Below are 20425 nucleotides of genomic sequence, written 5' to 3'. Positions count from 1 at the left end.
ACTGAGCAACTCTGGACAAGTTATTTAACCACACTATGTTTCAGTTTCCTTATCTGTGAAGTAGAGATAATGACAGTAATCAACCTTCCAGGGTTATAATGAGGTAAAACAAGTTAATATAGGTAAAAGTACCTAGAATGGTCCCTGGTATAAGTAAAAAACAATTATGTGTTAATATCTCCCTTATGATTATTTGCTTTTCTTACTGTTACGAGCTCATGGACTAAAAAATCTACCTATGAAGCAGAAGAAAGGGCAGAATTTACACTGTCCAGTAGGAAACACCAATAATTTTAACGTGTGGTGCTGGGTTGTCTGGCTCAAAGTATACTTTTCACAAAATACAACCCCTACTATCCGTTACTGCTCACAGAAAAGCTGGTGCTCTGAGCCATCTTGTTTATATAAATGACTACAGAGTGATTGGATAAACATTATAATTAAATGCCCTCATCCTGAAGTCTTTGCTTTTGTTTCAAGGCTAATAGAGGTGATCAGTCTTCCTTACACAAGAAGAGCCTGTGGTTGTCTTCTGGAAAACATAATTTGGGAGAACTCCCTTCAACATTATTACTAATGTCAGTCCCTGGGTTGCAGATGCTCTCCTTTGCCTTTGTAGTTATTAATAGCACCCTCCTGTATGCACTAAACAGTGATGGTTTGTAATTCTTTTTTTTTTTCTCTAAGTCTTTTTGTTGACTAAATTAGGTCCCAGAGTGCTGGGTAGCAAGTTAAGCACTAACATAAAACATAAAATCAGAGATTCCTGATCTATCTGTAGAAGTCAGATATGTTTTTTATGATTATTCTTTTTCTATTCCAAAAAGTATTTTGAAGTTTAAAAATAATAAAACCACACTATGGAATATTTATAAAATAAACAAAGAAGTCCCTCATGGTCTTTCCACCATGGTTTCTATAATTTTTTGATCTTTCTTTCAGTAATTCTTTTTATTTTATTTTATTTTATTTTTTTGAGACAGAGCCTCAAGCTGTCACCCTGGGTAGAGTGCAAGTGCCATGGTATTACAGCTCATAGCAACCTCCAACTCCTGGGATCAAGTGATTCTCCTACCTCTGCCTCCCAAGTAGCTGGGACTACAGGCACCTGCCACAATGCTCAGCTATTTTTGGTTGCAGCCATCATTGTTGTTTGGCCGGCCTGGGCTGGATTCGAACCCACCAGCTCAGGTGTATGTGGCTGGCGCCTTAGCCACTTGAGCCACAGGCTCTGAGCCTCTTTTAGTAATTCTTATCTGTGTTTTCAACATATTTTGATAAGTACACAATGTTTTTTCTTTTATTATATAGACCATAATACAAGCATATTCCATGTTGCTACATTACCGTTTAGAACCATTATTTTTTAAAGGATGCAACATAGTTTACTTACTTATTCTTCTATTATTAAATACTTAATAAGTTTCTATTAAGATGACTACTTAAATAATGCAGGGATACGTCATTTATGAATATATCTATTTCCATATTTTGTATTTTAGTCTTAGACATGTTACTCTAGCATATTATGAGGAAAATAGCTTGTCAAAAATATGCAATATAATTTTGTAAAACACCACCAACACTAGATAATACTAAAAATATAAAAAATCTCTCCAGTAAATTATTAAAGTTGTTTTCATCTGAATTTCATCTCCATTCAAATAGACGTGTCTTCTCCTTAGCCTCTAAATATATTACTTCGGAAATAATTCTCATTCTCTTGGTGCTTTATACTTTGTCTGATAGCACTTATATCAACTGTAACTAAAGACTCAGTGTGTGACATTTAATGCCTGACTCTTTCAATAGATAGTAAGTTCCATAAGGGTGTGGACCCTATCTATCTTGTACCCAAGTACCTGGCACATAACTTTGATTCAATGATTGATATAACAATTTAAAATTATTTTGAACAGAGTACTGTGCCACATCCTATTTGAGATACATAGAAATCTGACAGTTCCTGCCTTTAAGAAGTTATAATTATTGTAATTATTTACTATTGTTTTTACTTATATGTCATAGAAGAAAGTTCATGGGCTTTAAGACCAAATAGGCCTCTACGTGACCCTCATTTAGCATTCTTTTTCTATGTGAAAATTATTTAACTTGTTGGAATCCTAATTTAATTATCTGTAAAGTGGGGTAATACTTGTCCCACCCATCATATATACAAAGTTTTTGTCATAGCTCCTAGTAACATTATTGAATGAATGAATAAAGCTTTGATAATTTTTGTTTTTCTTTGTTTCCTGTTTTTTTCCTTTTTTTCCATTATCATTGTCTCAGGACTGTCAGTAGTCAGGACTTAAACATTCCATGCCCTGGTTAATGCTCCTTGCTTTTCTCCTGAGATCACCTTTAACCTGTTGACACATAATTTTCCCAAAGCCCGTGTCAACATCCCCAGTGACCTTTGTACCAGATAAAACTTATTTCAAGTTTAAAGGCTCTCTGCCATTTGGTTCCTGAGTCCATCTTATCTATCCAACTATCCACCACTCCAGTGATGACCTGCTTATGTGGAACTCACAGGTACAATGAAGAGACAGAGAAAGAAACATGCGAAACATAGATATGCTACATACAATAAACTCAAGAGGCAGATACAACAGAGATGAAAAGATAACTGTAGGTTTCTTTTCTCTGGCAATGCTTCTGAGCTCCCTAGAATAGTAAGTTACCTCTTCCCCAGGCCATTATACGTACTTCCAACATAGTTCTTATTGTATCCCATTGTCATTATTTCTCTGTGTAGCCTCTAGTCTCCCCCTTCATTTATTGATCAACAAATAATATCTGAGCAGCTTTTATGCCCAAAGGACATCTCTGGATCTATATTCTGAATATTAATAATAAAATTATTTTGCATAACCATTGACCTACAAAGCAAGGCAATGTCAAGAGTGGTCAATGAAGTGTTAGCTGTGTTGGGGTTTACCTTAATTCTTCCTCTGGGCAAGCTGTAAACCCTGCAGAGCCTCAATTTGTTTTTTTGCTCTAAATAGAGGTTATAGTCATTAAAATTTCATCCATTTATTTAACAAATGTTCATTGAACATCTATTTGTGGCAGGAATTGCTGTGGTCATTGGGAAAAGCAATGATCAAAGCAAACTAAACAGAGCTAGGGCTTTAATGAGCTGGCAAAATGGGTTATAGGAAGACAGATAATACATTGATAAGTATTATCTATATGCCAACACAATACTATATGATGGTAAGGATGCAGGAAAACAGATATGACATCATGCATTGCTGATGAGAATACAAAATGCTATCACCACTTAGGCGGTATTTTGTAAAGTTAAACATGCACTCTCCTGAGTAATCTTGTTTCTAGGTATTTACTCAAGAGAAAATTAAGATATAGTTCAAATAAAAATTAAAATATAGTTCAAATAAAAATCTGCATGTAGCATATAATCCCAAATGACCCATACGGCCCTAAATGACCAACCACCTGAGATTGGATAAATAAATGAGCTGTGGCGCACCCATCCAGTAGAATGCTACCCAGCAATAAAAAGAAACAAACTGACATGTAGAACAGAACAGTAAATCTCAAAGCACTACGGTAAGTGAAGGAAGACATGTATGCTCTGTGATTCCACTCACGTGAAATTCCAGAAAAAGCAAAACTTTAGAGACTTAATTCATATCAGTGATTGTCAGGGGATCAGGGTGAGAGTTATACTGCGAAGGGGAATGAGGAAGCATTTTAAGGAAATGTTTTACACATTGACTGTGGTGGTTGATAGGGTTTGGATGTTTGGCCCCTCTGAATCTCGTGTTGAAATCTGATCCTCAGAGTTGAATTCAGGGCCTGGTGGGAGGTATTTGGGGTTCAGTGAAGTTTTTGGAAGGACATTTCATTGTGAAACTTGCTTAAAGAAAACAACTTTGTTGCCTATCTAAACTTATTGTCACTGATGATATATGTATCAGTGGTTGAAAACAGTGCTTTAAAGAAACTGTAAAATTCCAGCAGATGGAAGAAATATTAAAAGTGAATGATCTCGTACATATAGGTAAATTATGCTCCAATGTGTTTCAGAAAGGCAAAGATGAGCGGTACTATTTTTTTATTATGAATACACAGATTATACATATACTAAACAAGCCTTTACTGGGAAATGTGGGAAAAACTCTTCCTATAACCTGTTTCGCCAGCTCATTAACGCCTTTGCTCTCTTATTCCACATACTTTGACATCACCTTACATGAAATTTTCCTTCAAGAATGACATGACTATATTACCACTCAGGATTCTGGTACTGTTTTAGTGACATCAGTCACCAAAAATGGCTGGACACAGGGTCAGCCACAAGGTAAGCCTTGAAAACCACATCTAGGAATTGAGACTACTTGAGTCACTCGCTAGATTGTTACATTCTTGTCTGGCAAGATTAGAAATATCATGTTCAATCCACGTATCTTGAATACTTTTAATTCATATCTTGAATTAAAGATTAAATACTGATTAACAAGTCAGTAATTTTGCAAGTGAAAATCTATTTCTGACATGAAGCAAAGCTTCAGTGTAGAGTGGGATGTAGGGAATAATCACAGGGTTCATAGCAACTTTTTCTCGAGTGTAGCTTCTTTGCTTTAATGCTAAATAACCACTCCTAGACTTTGGACTCTTGATCAGAATACTAGCTGCCTATGGTTGTAACTTAACCTAACATATACAAAGGTCAGACAATTAAGTTCGCAAACTCCTCCTAGAAAAAGTGCTACCTACTTCATTGCTGAGTATCACTCTGATCATCTTGGGAAGTATTGAATCCTCCCTTCAAAGCACTTTTTCTAGGATGAATTCATGAATTTAATAGTCAGACTTCATATGACAATAGGTCTAATGGCTATTCCAGGACAAGAGTTCCAAAACTGCTTTGAACGACCGACTAGGTGCTGGCATCGGTGCACAGCTTCCCAAGGGGAGTGCTTAGAAGATGATCGTAGTGATACTCAGCAATGGGGTATGTAGCACCTTTTCTAGGATGAGTTCGTGACCTTATTGGTGTGACCTTCATTTTTCTTACCACAGTGTGTGTGTGTGTTGAGGTATTTTAATGTAAATGAAAACTTTATTATATTTTACTTGAAATATTTCAGAATATATCCTTAAATCTAGGTTAATTCAGGAAGCAAATAGAAATGGGGTCAATACTTCAAAGACTGAACTTTGAGAACAGTCACCATTATCTCACCAAAATATGTCCACATATCTACAGCTATTCAATGTGTTGTGAGGGAAGAAACCAAGAAACACCAATACTTGGTCTGTTCTCTCCCTCCAACATGAGGTGCTCAAGTAAACTACTGCTTTTCATAGCTATTTGATAAGAAAGCATGAGAGATAATTTTACTTAAGGTCTATAATTCAAAACCATAGTTATAGAAAAGGAAGAATAACATTGACAAAGGACACCATACAAGTTTTCTGCTATTTACCAATCCCTAGCTCTCTGACGGTGGAAAGATAAAGAGACTTAATGCCTTTGCCATAATTTGAAGGGATTGGAGACCACTGTCCTAAGAGAAGTAGCTAAAAGAATGGAAAACAAACAACTCAGGTACTCACTATTAAATTGGAACTAACTGAAGAGTACACACATGCTTACAGGGAAGTAAAATTAACAGAAATCAAACAGGGGAAGAGAGAGGAAGGGTTGGGTGAAACCTCCCTTATAGATACAGTGAACACTATCTGGGCAATAAGCACGCTTATAACCATGAGTCAAGCATTATAAAAGTGATCCATATGACCAAAAATACAGACAGAGAGAGACTAATTCTGTCCACAAAAGGCTCATAATCCATTAGGAGCAATAAGAATAAAACAAGTAAACAATAAACTATTCTTCTGGATACCACTGCTTCTGAAAACAAGGACAACACATGTTTGGATCCAGAATCAAGGAGGTATGTCGTTAGAAGGTTATTAATTGAATTTACTGAATTGAATTTATTGAATAATCATTCACTGAGTACCTACTATTTATTTGATGCTAAGCCGTCAGATAATTCACTTTCTAAAAATCAGCTTGTTGAGGGGGAAATCTTTATGTCAAATGTGCATATCAGTTGTAAGAAGAGTTTTCAGAAACGTAAAAGTATGAACACATATGTCAATATTGTATGTCCCGACCATTTTGCCAGGTACAGTGGGTACTAAGGCATGCCTCATAGTCATAACCTATCATTATTAAGATTAAGCTCATGAAAAAAAGAAGTTGCACAGAAAGTAGACTGACGATTATCTGAGGCTGGGGGAGGAAATTAGGAGAAATAGAAAGTGATCTTTAGTGGAAACAGATAAGGTTTCTTTCTGGGAGTGATGAAAATATTGTAAAATTGACTGAAATGATGGTCATACAACTCTGCGGATAACTAAAAACCTCTGAATTCTGCAATGTAAATAGGTGAATTGAATGGTATGTGAATTATATCTCAATAAAGCCAATACAAAAATATAATTTAAAAATTGATTAAAAGAAGAAATTATAAAAGGCCTTATAGTTGAAAAGAAAACCAATAAATATGAGCTGAGCTGGAAAAAAGGTTAATCTCATGGAAGTACACAGATATTACTTGAATAGATAAAAATTACAAAGTTGTGTTGCAAGAAATTACGGGTAAATTTAGTCAAGTGTATATGTAGCCAAAAAAAAAAAAAAATGTGATTTAAAAAGCTGAGACACAGAGGTTTCTCTCAATCTGTTTCATTCTTTGTGTTTTGAGTAGCGAGTGGTAAAAGGCCCAGGAACTCTGATACCTTCCCTGTCATTTCCTTTCTTCCCACTTATCTGATCAACTTTGGAGTTCTGCTATGAGCTGCAGCCCTGCTTCTCTTGGTCCCTTCACATTATTTTGTTGCCATGTTGATACCCTGTCTAAATTTTAAATCACGACTAGTGTCATGAATACAAATTTATATGTCTTAATCCCATGTCAGTATTTTCATACTAGGTCAAATTTATTCCAAACTTCCAGGTGAAATGTTTGAGAGGACTGTTAAAGAAAATGTAAACAAGCAAGCTTGTTGTCACTTGCTTAACAAGACTGGTCAGGTGATGTAAGTTATTTTGCAACATGTTCCATTAATCAATACACATATCACTTAACTATACTGACAGTATTATGCTTGGACTAAGGGAGTAACATTGTTACATGCTTTCTACTTCGAGGGAGGTTAAAATCTGGTTAAGGAGGTGAGGAAGAGGATGTTCTTCTATGGGTATAATGTCAGTCAGTAAATAACATTTATTCAGGACAGTTCACTGTCCTGATCTGTAGAGGGTTGAGTATTGCATAAAACAAAAAAGAAACAGAAAAAAATGAAAACATTTTGCTAACCTAGTTGTGAAATCTCTCTTTTGACAACTTAGTAATTATTGTATTTTATTTAACTGAAGTCTTTTTATACACACACACACACACACACATATATATACACAGTGTGTCCATAAAGTTCATTTAAAATAGTCAACTATTTTAAATTGCACGTGAACTTTATGTATATAAAAGTGTGTTACTTATAAAACTGTGTATTACAAATAAGAGTAATAGATTGTGTTTTACTTTGGCCTAAGCAATTGCAAAACACGGATAGGGTTCCTTCATCTTTCTTTAGCTAGCCATCCTTAAGAATTTTAGATTACTACTATACACTGAAGGAACATTTCATCTTACATAAGCAGAACACTTCATTCTATTTTTGCCATTTCCTAAAATCAAAGCAACCAAGAAAAAATTATTCCCACAAACTCATTACTTATTGCTAACTTGACATATTCAGCTTGATCATCTGGTATAACGTATATATTCTCAAAACTAAATAGATTATCTTGACACTTGCTCTTGGCACAATGAAAGAAAAGCTTATATCTTCAAATATAAGGTCTACATATTACCACATTATAAGGTTAGGATGCCAGAGGAACTAGGAAAATCTTTTTAAAAACCTAAGACATTTTGTTATTCGGTTGGTAAATTATGAATTTAAGGGAATCTGAATACAGAAGGAATAAAGAATATATGAAATGTCGATCCTAAACATGATGCCCTTTTCTTACAAGTGAACTGAAGATATGTGGCGTTCTAGGTACAGTTAGTTTTCAAAGATCACGGTCTCAGACATGTTATGTCCCAGCTGTAACAGTTTACAGGAATTTTTCTAATAAAAACTATAAAATTATGAGGCCAGCATCATCTGAAATAGAAAACTTTAGGTGAGTATTAGTACAATGACACTTAACATCTGATTTGGTGCAAAAGGTCACAATGACAAAAAAGCCATTAAAAGGGTCGTGTGGAGTTAGATGAAACAGAGTAAACGTTTTATGCAGAAAATAGTTTAATTTCTTGTTTTACTGCAGTATATATTACTTTACAAAATACTCTCTCTATATTGGCCGCCTCTTTGTACACTTTTGTAATGAACTTCTGTAAATAAAGGTACTCTTAACTCTAATTTCCCACTGTCCCTATGCATGACAACTTTAGGGACCTGCCATATTTCAAAGCTTTCATGAATGTCTCGTACAGGCCTGCGCATGCACTCTGAGCCACTTTCTGCTCTATTCGTCAGAACTTTCATAACCCCTACTGATTTTTTTGTTCTGTATCACTTCTTCCAGAAATCCTTCTCTGAACACTAACTGTGGGTGAGGTGCTTCTCTAATGTGGAGCCACAGCATCCTGTACCAACCTCTCAACATAACACTCATGTCATTATGCTATCTGCTTGTCTACGTTCCCTGCTGACCCAGAAACGCATTGAGCACAGATTATTATTCATCATGGTTTCCCCCACACCTCCGTAGTTCCTGGCATGTAGTAGGTTTGAAAATCCAACCAGAGAGAATTGTACACCCCAACATGGGCATCCAAATTCAGTGACATGCTCCCTTTTCAAGTAAAGATAAATGGAATGGCATGTAGGAACGTCATCTCTGGTTCTGATCAAACCGCTCTTCCCATCTGCCTGCTTCCCGAGCGTCCCTAACATCTAGCTTCAGTCTCTCCTTGATCATTCTCAAAATACTCTCCCTATTTGCTTTGAAGGGTAAAGTTATTTTACATTAATATTTCCTCTTTGATTTTTCTTGTCTAAAAGAAGGGGTGCACTGTTTAACACTATTATCTGAAGACCAATAAAAAAGTTAGCATACTAAAAATTATTATTTTTAACGTTGTATCATTATATAATTCTAAACAAAATTATAGCATTGTGCTGTTTTGGCCTAATTTCAGTAATTTAAAATTTTAGTAGTAAAAAAAGATAACATTTTCCCCAAGGACTTGAGTCCATACCTAAGCCGTTTATAGGAAAAGCATTGGTGGATGATGCAGAGGTTTTAAGTGTCTGATAATGAATATATTGCTTCAAATATTTGCTGTATAAAAAAGTCTATGCATAAATACTACAAAAAATTCTTAAATTAAACAAAAGATTCACTTAATGGCCACACATAATCTGCAGATGAAGCCTTACAGAAATTGCAGACCACTGTCACACCAAAACTAGAAAGAGCAGCGACAGGTCCAATCTCATTTTTAGCCTTTAACTGCAACATCAGCTTCGACAAGTCATACCTGAGTATTTCCATCATAAATGTTAAAAATCTCCACAACAAAATAGAACTCAGTGATTTGTTTGTATCACACTTTTAAAACTCAAGCTAGTGCAATTTAGACCCAGTGAGTTTCTTTACCTCACCGGTCTAAGCCTCCCTGAAGTCTTACATGTTTATTACTATATTTCTTTGGATTAGAGTAAATCAAAAACATCTGTAAGAAAGACCAAGATATATATATTTTACAAAAGCTAAATTTGTGCATATTAAAATTGACTTGGTTGATCGTCTCCTTCTTTTTGAGAATACTTGAGAAATGGAACTTTAAAGAGACAGTCTTGGCAGAGAATATACCAATAAGAAGAACACAAAGAGCAGATGAGCGGCTGACTAGACGACTTTCAAAAGCCCATTCAGTTCTGAGAGCCCAGGATTTAGGTCATGAATCAACTTAAGGCACATTCTCCGCTGACTAAGTTCTTCATATTTCTTAAAACAATAGCAATATTTGTAACAAGCGGAGTCCAACCTCCAACTGGGGAAACGGTACTTACGAGTACTGCGTCAGCAGTTCCAGATCATTGTGCATGTTGATCGGATATGCTTCACTGAGCTCAAACAACTTCTCCAGCGCTTCATAAATGAAAATGATGCAAATCAGAGAAGCAAAAGCTTCTTCAGTAAACCGGGTGATATAGCAGACAAGGGAACTTGCATCAGTGGCCACAAGTATGATACACAGGGTTGCAGTCCAAAGTCCGATACTAGCTCTTAAAGATAGGTACGACAGCCCATATTCTCTAGGAGGAGGAAAAGGAAAGAACAGTGGGAAGAAGGTCATCTAACAGCTTGACACTATTTAAATCAATGATAATAAGTGTAATTCAGGGAGTTGGTAAATAAACGTCGCATCCCATGAGTATCTAAACTCAAGACTTTGTCTAAAGGAAACACCTAAGGGGACAAAACTTCATCTTACTTTTTATAAATATCAAATAACAATATACATACATCTTTCACTTTTCCTTTATTTCCATGGAGAGATAAGAATGACAAATTGAACCAGCCGCTTCCATCTCTCCCAACAGTGCTCCGAAAGTGATGCAGGGAGAAGCATAAATACAGCGAAGAAAAAGAGAGGGGCTAAGGGCCAAGAGTACATAACACTTACTTGCAAAATTTAAACAAAATCTTTTCAAACACCAGAACTGGTCCTGTGCTGCCTAATATGGTAAGAGGCTGTCCACCAAAGAGAGAATAGGCTATCCCGGTCATGGATGCTCCAAAGAGAGATTCGATGGCACTCTGTATAGAGATACAAATGGTTCCATTACCTAAGCTGTATTTGCAGCCACTGTAACTAGGGAGAAAATGTTTAATACATGGGGATGCACTTTCTCCTCCATTCTGAAAAGTTTAGCAAACCTGGGCAGGATGTGGGGGAGGGACATGAGAAAACCGGCCCAACAGTAAGCAGAAAATGAATGCTAGCAAATGGGCAGCTGTCCTCACCACCTTCCCACCTCATGTTCCTGTTGCCTTATCAAAAGTTTAAATAGATTCAGGATTAGTGTCAATAGGAAGATGGCCCAAGTATACGGCAAATGGCTCTCTTGTGAGGTAAGAACTGAAGCTGAAGCTAGCTGAGTCCTGGGGGCCGCAGGCAAGGTATTAGCTAGAACCTGGTATAAACCTCAGAAATAGTTATTCTGAGATATTCCACACCCATATCACAACAGTTCCACTAACCCTTCCGAAAATTTGTATGAAGTTTGTCTGCCAGACCATTTATTAAAGGGATCCAAAATTAAATGCTCACTCATCTAACTATGAATGCTAAGTACGGACTGAGTTTCAAAGTTGAGAGAAAAGCGTAGTACGTACTATGCGCCCTTCAGTTGCTTCTCCCAGCAGTCCTCCAAACGTGATGACAGGAGACATACACGCGCAGTAGAGAAACAGAAAAGACGCTAAGCACTGCAGGCTGAAAGCATCTCTGAAGTCACTCCAGAAGTATGGAGCTTTCCTTTTGATATCTAAAATAAGTCCCCCAAAAATCCTAAGATAGGGGGAAAACACAATAGTGAAATACAAATATAAAAAAAACCACAAATCAAATGCTCATTTGCTTTGTTGCCAGGTCACAGTAATGTTTTCCATCAGCAGAAGTGAGACCCACATTAACCTGCTACATTGTATTACCAGGATCTACAGGGACGGCTGTGCGCCTCTAGGTTACCTCAATTCCTAACCAGATATTGTGCCAACAAACAAAAATCCCAGGTTCTCTCAAACAAGATTCAGAGCTGTTCACCAATCAAAATTCAAATAAGGAGATTCAAAGATCACTCTAATCTCTGTGACACTTCTACCTCAGCCTACTCCTCCTAAACTCAGGCCTACCATCCTCAACCATTGGCAGCATTTTCTAATTGTTTACATTCCATTTAGTGTGGCAGAAAGTGAGGGAGGGAGAGTTAAGTGGCTTTCGTATACTCCAGTAGTGAACATCACCCGAGAGAGAAAAAGCATATTTAAAGCATATTTAACCTTGGTTAGCTACTCTCTCTGCCAAAAATAAAAAATAACAATAAATTAAAATGTCCCTCATCAGATATTGTTCCAGGGAGATATTTAAATGGCCTTATAGGAAACTTAAGACATAGGTTCCAGAGTTGTTGTCAGTTTTAGGAAAGCAGAGGAGGGGACTTTATAACAACGAAACTAGATAAATGTAATTTTGATCAACTATTGTCTTTCTCATCTGCCAACATCTATGATTTGCAAGAACAATAATGATTTTACATGGTACAAATTCTACAACCACACAGAAACATCTGAAGGAGGATATTTTGGGGGAAAGAGTTATTAAGCTATAAAGTGATACTTAAAATTTGAGGATTAATTTTTTTTAACCTATTAGAAAAGAGAGCTTTAATAAATAGACATTCTCATTCTGTGGACATTTCATAATACTATGTAGACTTGACACCTGACTACTGAAAGTCCATTGGGCTCAATGAAATAAAGATGTGATATTCAATTGAATAAGACTATGATTAAGTTCCTACATGAAAGCTACTGGTGAAAAACCTATAATGTTCTAAAATACTGCCAGAAGGCTTAATATACTTGGATCATACAAAAATGTTAAACTTTCATTACCTATTTTATAGATAAGAATGTTCATTTGGTAGTCCTAGAATTACCTCAAAAATGATTATTCTCTTGAGAAATAAATTCTGATTAGCCTTGAAAAGTGTATGTATTCAGAATCAGTGAAAATTTTATCATTATTTTTAATTTCCCTGATATGATATAGACCTCATAGTTATATATTGGTAACTATCTTACTAGTATGTGGGTATAGAATCATTATGCCTTCCTACTAACTGCTTCCATCAGGGAGATATGGAGTAGGAGAGGGTTGAGAAGAGTGAAATTTCAATTAAAAAAAAAAAACAAAAAGGATGTTTGAAACTCAGAGAAGCTTGTAGAGAACCTGTGAAATTTACACACACTCACGGATGACCTTAGGTTCCACTCCCTGTGTTTGGTAAAACATATGCATATGTTAATTTGGGGGATCCTTTCTGAATAACTTGTTAACCTGTCAAAGCTATAATTCAGGGCAGATTTACTCTACTCGTCTATTTACACATTCATTTATGATTTACATCCCACCTAATCCCGAGAAGAATTTGACGTGGTTATGAACTATTGATTAGTAATTAATATTTATAGTTTTGAATACAACTGTATATTAGATCATTGCTTTCTAATTACTGATTAGAGCGTACATTAGTCTGAATAGCTGTTATGTGACTATGACATAAATGTGCTTTTAAGCAGTAAAAATCTAAATCCGGAAGTGGGAGTTCATTACAGAGAACAGTGCAAGAGCAGCCCAGATGTACACCAGCAACTCCAGGAGAGCAGATGAGTAATGGATACTTCAAGTCATGTCAGCAACAGAATCTGTGGAAGAACTCTGGAGAAGCGAAGATACCGGATATTGGTGACCTGGGAGGATTTAGGAAGCAGTAAGGAAAAAGTGAACTTCGAAAAAAATCTAAGCTATGTGGCATGTTACACCTGAGAAAGAGAAAAAAAAAAATACCACCGAAAATAAAAAAGACAGCATTTGAAAGTATGAAAGCAAACAGAATGAGTAACAGAGCTTCCAGTGCAGGGAAAAGGAAAAAATGGTTTGAACCATCTCAAATTACGTATTACACCCCAGGAAGACGGTAAAGGACATTTCCTCAGAGACAACACATAGGTAAAGGGAAAGAACACAGAATTAAAATACAGAGTTGTCAGGAACAGGAAAGTCAGCTTAGAGGACACGTTGCAAGCAGTACAGGAAACGGCCTTGAGGGCAGGAGCACCAAGCCTGCAAAGCCTTTGCAACAGCCTTTAATTATAACAGAGGCTGTGCGCACACGTTCCCCGAAGAGAGACCCACCCAAGGGTTTCTGATTTTCTGCTCACACATTGCTTGGAGAGAGACAAGCTGTCAAAAAACCATAAAGAACCATTTTAAGAAATAAATTGAAGCTTTCATCTCTTCAAAGATGTGTGATTAGAAAAATAAATCATATAGCTCTTTCAAATCACAGCCGTAAAAATAAAAAATACCATTATATACATCCTACTTGCATTTAATGAGATAGGGTCTACAAGACTTGAGCTCTTGGTATTCAGTTTTATTTCTATCTTGAACTTGACGCTTTTAACGGGCTCTTTTGGAAGAGTCAATTGACAGTTTTCTTATTCTAAGAATCTGGGAATGCATTTTATGCATAGCAAAATGAAAGACTCGGTAAGATAAAATGGAATGGTTTTAGTTTAACAGTAATGACAATCATTAGTAACTTCACAGAAATCAAATTAATTGGCATTTTCACCCCCCCAAAGGTAGGTATTAAAAGCATAAAACAAAATAGATCTTAAAATTCCTGACAGATAAGAATGGTATGTCACTTGATTCTTGATTTCCCACACAAGTGATTTTCACTAACCTTCCGGTTCGCTGGAGTTCAGGTCCACTATGTCCTCCGTGGGGCTCAGCTTCCCCGTGGGCTGCTGTTCCGTTTGGCACAGCAGGAATCTTCCTCTTCTCCTGCAGGGAGTTTCTTTGTTTTGTTTTTTTGTTTCAATTTCAGGCGTTAGTTCTACCAACAGTAACATTTTTTCCCTCTTGAAGCAATATACAGAGTGGCTTACAACCAAGGAGTTGTTACTTATTTGCTGCTTGAACTAGGGGAAGTTATGGAGCCTCCTACAGCTTCAGATCCCTCCTCCATTTACTGGGAGACACAGTTACATATCTTACAGCGTGCTTGACAGAATTAAATGAGGTGATGGGTGTTTATTCTTTCAACTAATACTAATTGAATGTCTAGTGTGTGTCATTTATTTTTAGGAATGCTAGAGTTGCAAAGGTGGGCAAGAAAAAAGCATTGGTGGTGGAAAAAGAATAAACTTATTCTTTCTACTTAAATAGAAACAGGAAGTATAAAGAAAGGGAAGGGGCAGAGAGAGACCAGGGTGGGAGTGGGGAAGTGTTAGTCATGATGGCATTAGATGCCTGGTATAGTTCAACCAATAAACATTAAAGCTATTTATCACTATTTTAAAAGTGTATTTCCTGGGCCAGGTATAGTGGCTTATGCCTGTAATCCTAGAATTTTGGGAGGCCAAGGTGGGAAGATCATCTGAGGTCGGTAGTTCATGATCAGACTAAATGAGACCAAGATCTTATCTCTACAAAAAACAATAGAAAAATGACCCAGGTATAGTGGCGTGAACCTATAGTCTCAGCTATTTGGGAGGCTAAGGGAGGAGGAACACTTAGAGAGTCCAGTAGTTTGAGACTGCAGTGAGTTATTCTGACACCACTGCACTGTAGCCTAGGTGATAAAGTCAGACCCTGTCTCAATAAAATAAAAATGAAATCAAACAAAATAAAATAAATTATATCCTCACTGATGTCTTTCTAACCAGGAAGTAATCCATAATATGGGTCTTTCTGACTCAGAGAAGTCCAAAGACTACTGAAAAAAAAAAAAAGGTGGCAGTCGTAGCTCAATGGGTAGAGTGCCAGCCACATACACCACCGAGGCTGGTGGGAATGAAACCTGGCCAGGGCCAGCTAAACAACAATGACAAGTGCAACAAAAAAGAGCTGGGCGTTGTGGCAGGCACCTGTAATCCCAGCTAGGAGGCTGAGGCAAGACAATCGCTTAAGGCTGAGGCAAGAGAGGCTGAGGCAAGAGAATTGCTTAAGCCCAAGAGGCTGAGATTGCTGTGAGCTATGACACCACAGCACTCTACCCAGGGCAACAGCTTAAGACTCTGTCTTAAAAAAAAAAAATAAAAGTCTTCTAATTGAACTCATTAAGAGAGATTAGGTAGAAGATAGGTTAAGCGTTGTTTTGTTTTCCCATAGGTAATAATGCCCACTTTTGTTAGTGACAGAGACTTTTTTTAAAAAACAGAAAGTGCTACCTAAAAATCCTACCTACAATGATCTTAGAACACACCAACGTGTTCAAAAGCCGTTCAAAGGATAGTAAAATAAATTTTAATTGGTGCAATTAAGATTTTTACTTGAACACAATTCTAAAATCGACTTAGCATAAAGGTGAAGAACAAAAGCGACTCATCAACTGATCGGACATACAAGGGGACATCTAGATAGAATAATATGATAAAAGTGGGTTTTGAAATATAAGAAGTTTATTGCTTACTATTTGTACAGTTTCCCAAGGTATATGGATGGATACAATGAGACTGAAGTTCAAAGATAACTGATGTAGAAATTGTCTTTATAGGTAAATAGGATACATGAGTAAAGGGACTTAAAATTGGCCTCCACCACCTCCTTCCCAGTCGCCAGAGAAACATCTCATAGCTTCCACAAGTTTGAGAAAGCAAGTGATATTATATGGTCTTCTAGGGGAACTACTCCTTTTGAGATAAGTTAACTCTTTGTTTTATAATGACGAAACTAAAAGGGTATGGGGTTTTGGAAGTAAAGAAAGTAGACCAAGGAAAAGGGAGGTATCAACTCTGTTACATGCTGCGGGCAGATAAATTAGATAAAATGCTGCCTAAGAACTGAGCATGGGATTTAGCACTGTGGAGATTATTGGTAACTTCACCGATTTTGGCAAAGTGGTAGGGTCAAAAGCCTACTGAAGTAGAGTTAAGAGAGAATTGGAGGAGAGAATCCATGCAGGTAGCACGGAAAACCCTTCTGTGGCATTTTGTTGCAAAGGGGAATGAAGAAGAGTAGCTGGCTGGGTAGTGGTATCAAGAGAGTTCTATTTTTTTAAACTGGTGAATTAACAGTATGTTATATGCTAATAAAAATGATATAATACAAAAAAAAGTAGAGGAGAAAGAGGCTAAGCGGTAATGTTCTTGAGTAGATGAGATGTAAGGAGACAGGTTCTACTACTCAAGTTGAAGGCTGCTGTAAGGTAGTTTATCAGCAGTGACATGGGAAAGCACAGTATAAGGATGCAGGTACTGGCAGGTGGATGCTTATGCTGGTGGGAGTCTATGGAAGTTCTTTTTTAATTATTTCAAATTTCTTGGGGGAAGTAGGAGACAAATCCCACACAAGAGAGAGGGCCAAAAGTGATGTGCTGGAGATTTGAGGAGAGAAAAACAAGTGATATCCATGCAACGTGAAGGGTGCACTTGAGGTGTGTGGTCAGGAGTTTACTGAGAACAGCATGGTAGTCAAATGTTTTCCTCCAGCTTCGGCTGTATGAACACAGGTACAAAGTAGAGTTGGATTCTCACAGGGTTGTGGTTTTGACAGGCAAGTACATGGCATGAAAGGAAAGCAAAGAAGTTGAGGGCACACAAACATTAGAGCAGCGGTTCTCAACCTGTGGATTGCGACCCCTTTGTAACAATGAAAATACATGGCGGCATTAAGAAGTTTGAGAACCACTGCTTTAGAGTGATTACAATGACTGACGCAACGTTCTAATGAATATTTTCAGGGTTATCCTTTGAGGTGACAAGTTATTCTTGTCTTAACTGAAAGGACAAAGTTTTAGAAATGCTGTGATTTTCACAGTTCAAAAGAATAAAAACCTTCGATTGGCATGGGGTCAGGGTGTTTAATGTATATTAATTTTATGCCAAATAATAAAGAATGGACTCACACTATTTATTATTTAATTACAGAGTATATTTTAAAAGTATTAATGTTGAAAAGTAGCATACAGTGTGTCTCTACTGCAAACTCATTGTACAGAACTGTGCTGTCTGATGATAACCACCAACCCCACATCTACTTAACTTCGAGTTAATTAAAATGAAAAATTCAGTTCTTCACTTGTCGTAGCAACGTTCCTAGTGCTCATTAGTGGCTTGATTATTAGATGGCTTAGATGTAGAATATTTCCATCATTGCAGAAAGTTCTGTTGGACAGCACCTTTACAAACACCAGTAGAGAGGCGAAAGCATTTGTTCAAGGTCATACAAATGGATAATGGCAGAACCCAGGTGCCTTGGTTTTTAATTTAATGTTCTTTCTACTACTGCCTCCTAATACCCAGAATCCAGTAATTAATTCTGATGTTAAAGGGTCTCATAAAGATAATAAAAATTACAGACCTTCCAGACCTCAACTTGCTTCAAAGACAGTATTCTTCAAAAATAAAGTGTTTTTGAAATTGCTTAACTAAACCTTCAATGTCTGAAGAACAAATTGGTATTACAGTGACATTTGGAAACTTAGTCTTAATGTATTAACATTTTTGCTGAATATCTCTAAATAACATCAATTAAGGAGTTTCTATCATTACTTCAGGAAGCATTACATTATGCAAAGTTGTATACAAGAAATGAGATAATCTATAACTCTTATAATTACTTCTGAAGCAACTGCTTTTATTTTAATAATAGATCAGCTGACATATATGGCTGCAGTTTTAAACTATTGAGAAGAGAAGACAGACTTTAATAATTACAAAATGGCCTCAGAATAAAAATATAGAAATGAGATATCAGATTCTTTTCTTTAAAATGATAGTGGGCTAGAAATGAGATATCAGAGTATTTTCTTTAAAATAACAGTGGGCTTGAGATAACCTTTTTAAGTACTCCTCTTTGAGAGGTACACTTGCTCATTTGCTCAACTCCGGCTAACCTTCTACGTCCTGGGCCAGGTCAATTAGGCCATCTGTCACTTCAAATAGGGCAGCACAGTCAGACCAAGCTATAATTTATAAAGCAAGGGCCAAAGGCAAGGCTGAGTGCATGATGACTGGGAGGGTTATGGGAGGCAGATGCAGTAGGAATGGGCCACCACTCTCATCAGTAATGCCTGCAATAAGTAAATGATTGCAAACAAGCCCAGTACTCTTTATTTCTACCTTTCTAAATTGTATGATGATTAAAATACACACTAGATTTTCACAGGCAGAATTTTCATAATTTTTTATGCCATATATCCACACAAATTTATAATTTTAAGTTGGGTCTAAAACCTTTCTAGACATATGGGACCGTTTTATTTGGTAGCTTATTATCAAAATGCCAAGTGTCTCAGTGAAGTGTGTTGGATGGCACCCAGGAAAATTTTGGACCTTCATGCCACTGCTTTATTAAAGGTTATAACTTAAATCATTTGAGTATTTTTGATAGTTATAATATTTTAGGACACACATTTAAAAGAAAACAAAGTGATGAAGTTTTAAAGAATATTTTCAAATATACATACCTGGGAAGGAACGTTTTTGGGAGGTTCTATTCGAATGCTTGGATCCCATTCACCAGGAGGGAGAACAGTGACCTGATCCAGAAATTCATCAATTCCTGAGACCAAGTCATTACGATCTTTAGCTTTGTAAGCAACATCATGGAATACCTTTAGAAAGAACAGAGACATCATATGTAGCTAAGAAATAATGATAAAATCCTGACATCTTCAGTGTTTTTGGTAGCTCACGTGTGATTATAACAATTTGAAGAAATAGGCAGCTCTGAGAATAACAAAGTTTATAATGTGCAACATTATAATTTAGTTTCATCAGTACACACAGATACCTATTTTTCTTAGCATGTAAGATGGACAATGAAATTTCTTAAGGCAAGTAACAAGGGGAAAGAAAAGGAAGATGAAAGGTGGTCCATTAAACTAGAGTGAATGATTTAAGCTAGGCAAAGGTTATTTATGTGTGGGAAAGTCAAACTTTCATGAGAAAGCCCTTGCTTAAAATTAGAAATCAAAATTGGTAGAAGGTTTTAGAAATTTCAGCAATATTTATATCCTGGCATATATAACCTAATTTGAAAGGTTAGCTTTGTTTCAATTTTGAGAATAATTAGTTTATAAGCTAGTATTTTTTGGATATATGTAGTCATCCCTCAGTATCCACAAGAGATTGTTTCCCAGACTTCCTGTGGATACTAAAATCTATGAAGGCTCAAGTCCCTTATATATAATGGTGTAGTATTTGCATAGAACTTACAGACATTCTCTCATATATAGATGGTTCCTGACTTCCTATGGTTTGTCTTACATTTTTTTGATTTTTTTAAGGTTCAGAAGTGATATGCATTTAGTATGCTTCTCAACTTTAATGGGGTTAAGTCTGTATAAATCTATCTTAAGTTGAAAATATCGTATGTCATATTAGGATGGGTTTATCAGGACATAACCCACTGAAAGTCGAGGAGCAGCTCCACTTTACATTATCTCTAGATTACTTCTAGTATTTAATTAATGCCAATAGCTGTTATATTGCACAGTTTTCTATTCATATTATTTTTATTTTTATTGGTTATTTTTCTTGAGTATTTTT

General features: G+C 36.4%; 1 protein-coding gene across 5 annotated transcripts in view; it reads right to left on the bottom strand.

Moving 5' to 3' along the window:
• SLC4A10 (solute carrier family 4 member 10) overlaps window positions 1-20425 on the bottom strand; it is a 307175-nt gene that overhangs the window by 57610 nt on the left and 229140 nt on the right. For all 5 annotated transcript variants that reach the window (XM_003795138.2, XM_003795139.2, XM_023516344.1 and 2 more), the window contains 5 exons: window positions 19342-19488; window positions 14614-14714; window positions 11474-11648; window positions 10761-10894; window positions 10144-10389 (listed from right to left, as the gene is read on the bottom strand). In XM_003795138.2, the coding sequence (XP_003795186.1) occupies window positions 10144-10389; window positions 10761-10894; window positions 11474-11648; window positions 14614-14714; window positions 19342-19488 (803 nt within the window). The remainder of the gene's footprint in view (window positions 1-10143; window positions 10390-10760; window positions 10895-11473; window positions 11649-14613; window positions 14715-19341; window positions 19489-20425) is intronic.

Source organism: Otolemur garnettii, unplaced genomic scaffold, assembly GCF_000181295.1.
Source record: "Otolemur garnettii isolate 467f Iridium unplaced genomic scaffold, OtoGar3 scaffold00090, whole genome shotgun sequence".
Taxonomy (NCBI): domain Eukaryota; kingdom Metazoa; phylum Chordata; class Mammalia; order Primates; family Galagidae; genus Otolemur; species Otolemur garnettii.
Note: the sequence above shows the minus strand (reverse complement) of the source record. Positions and strands in the feature narration are given on the sequence as shown.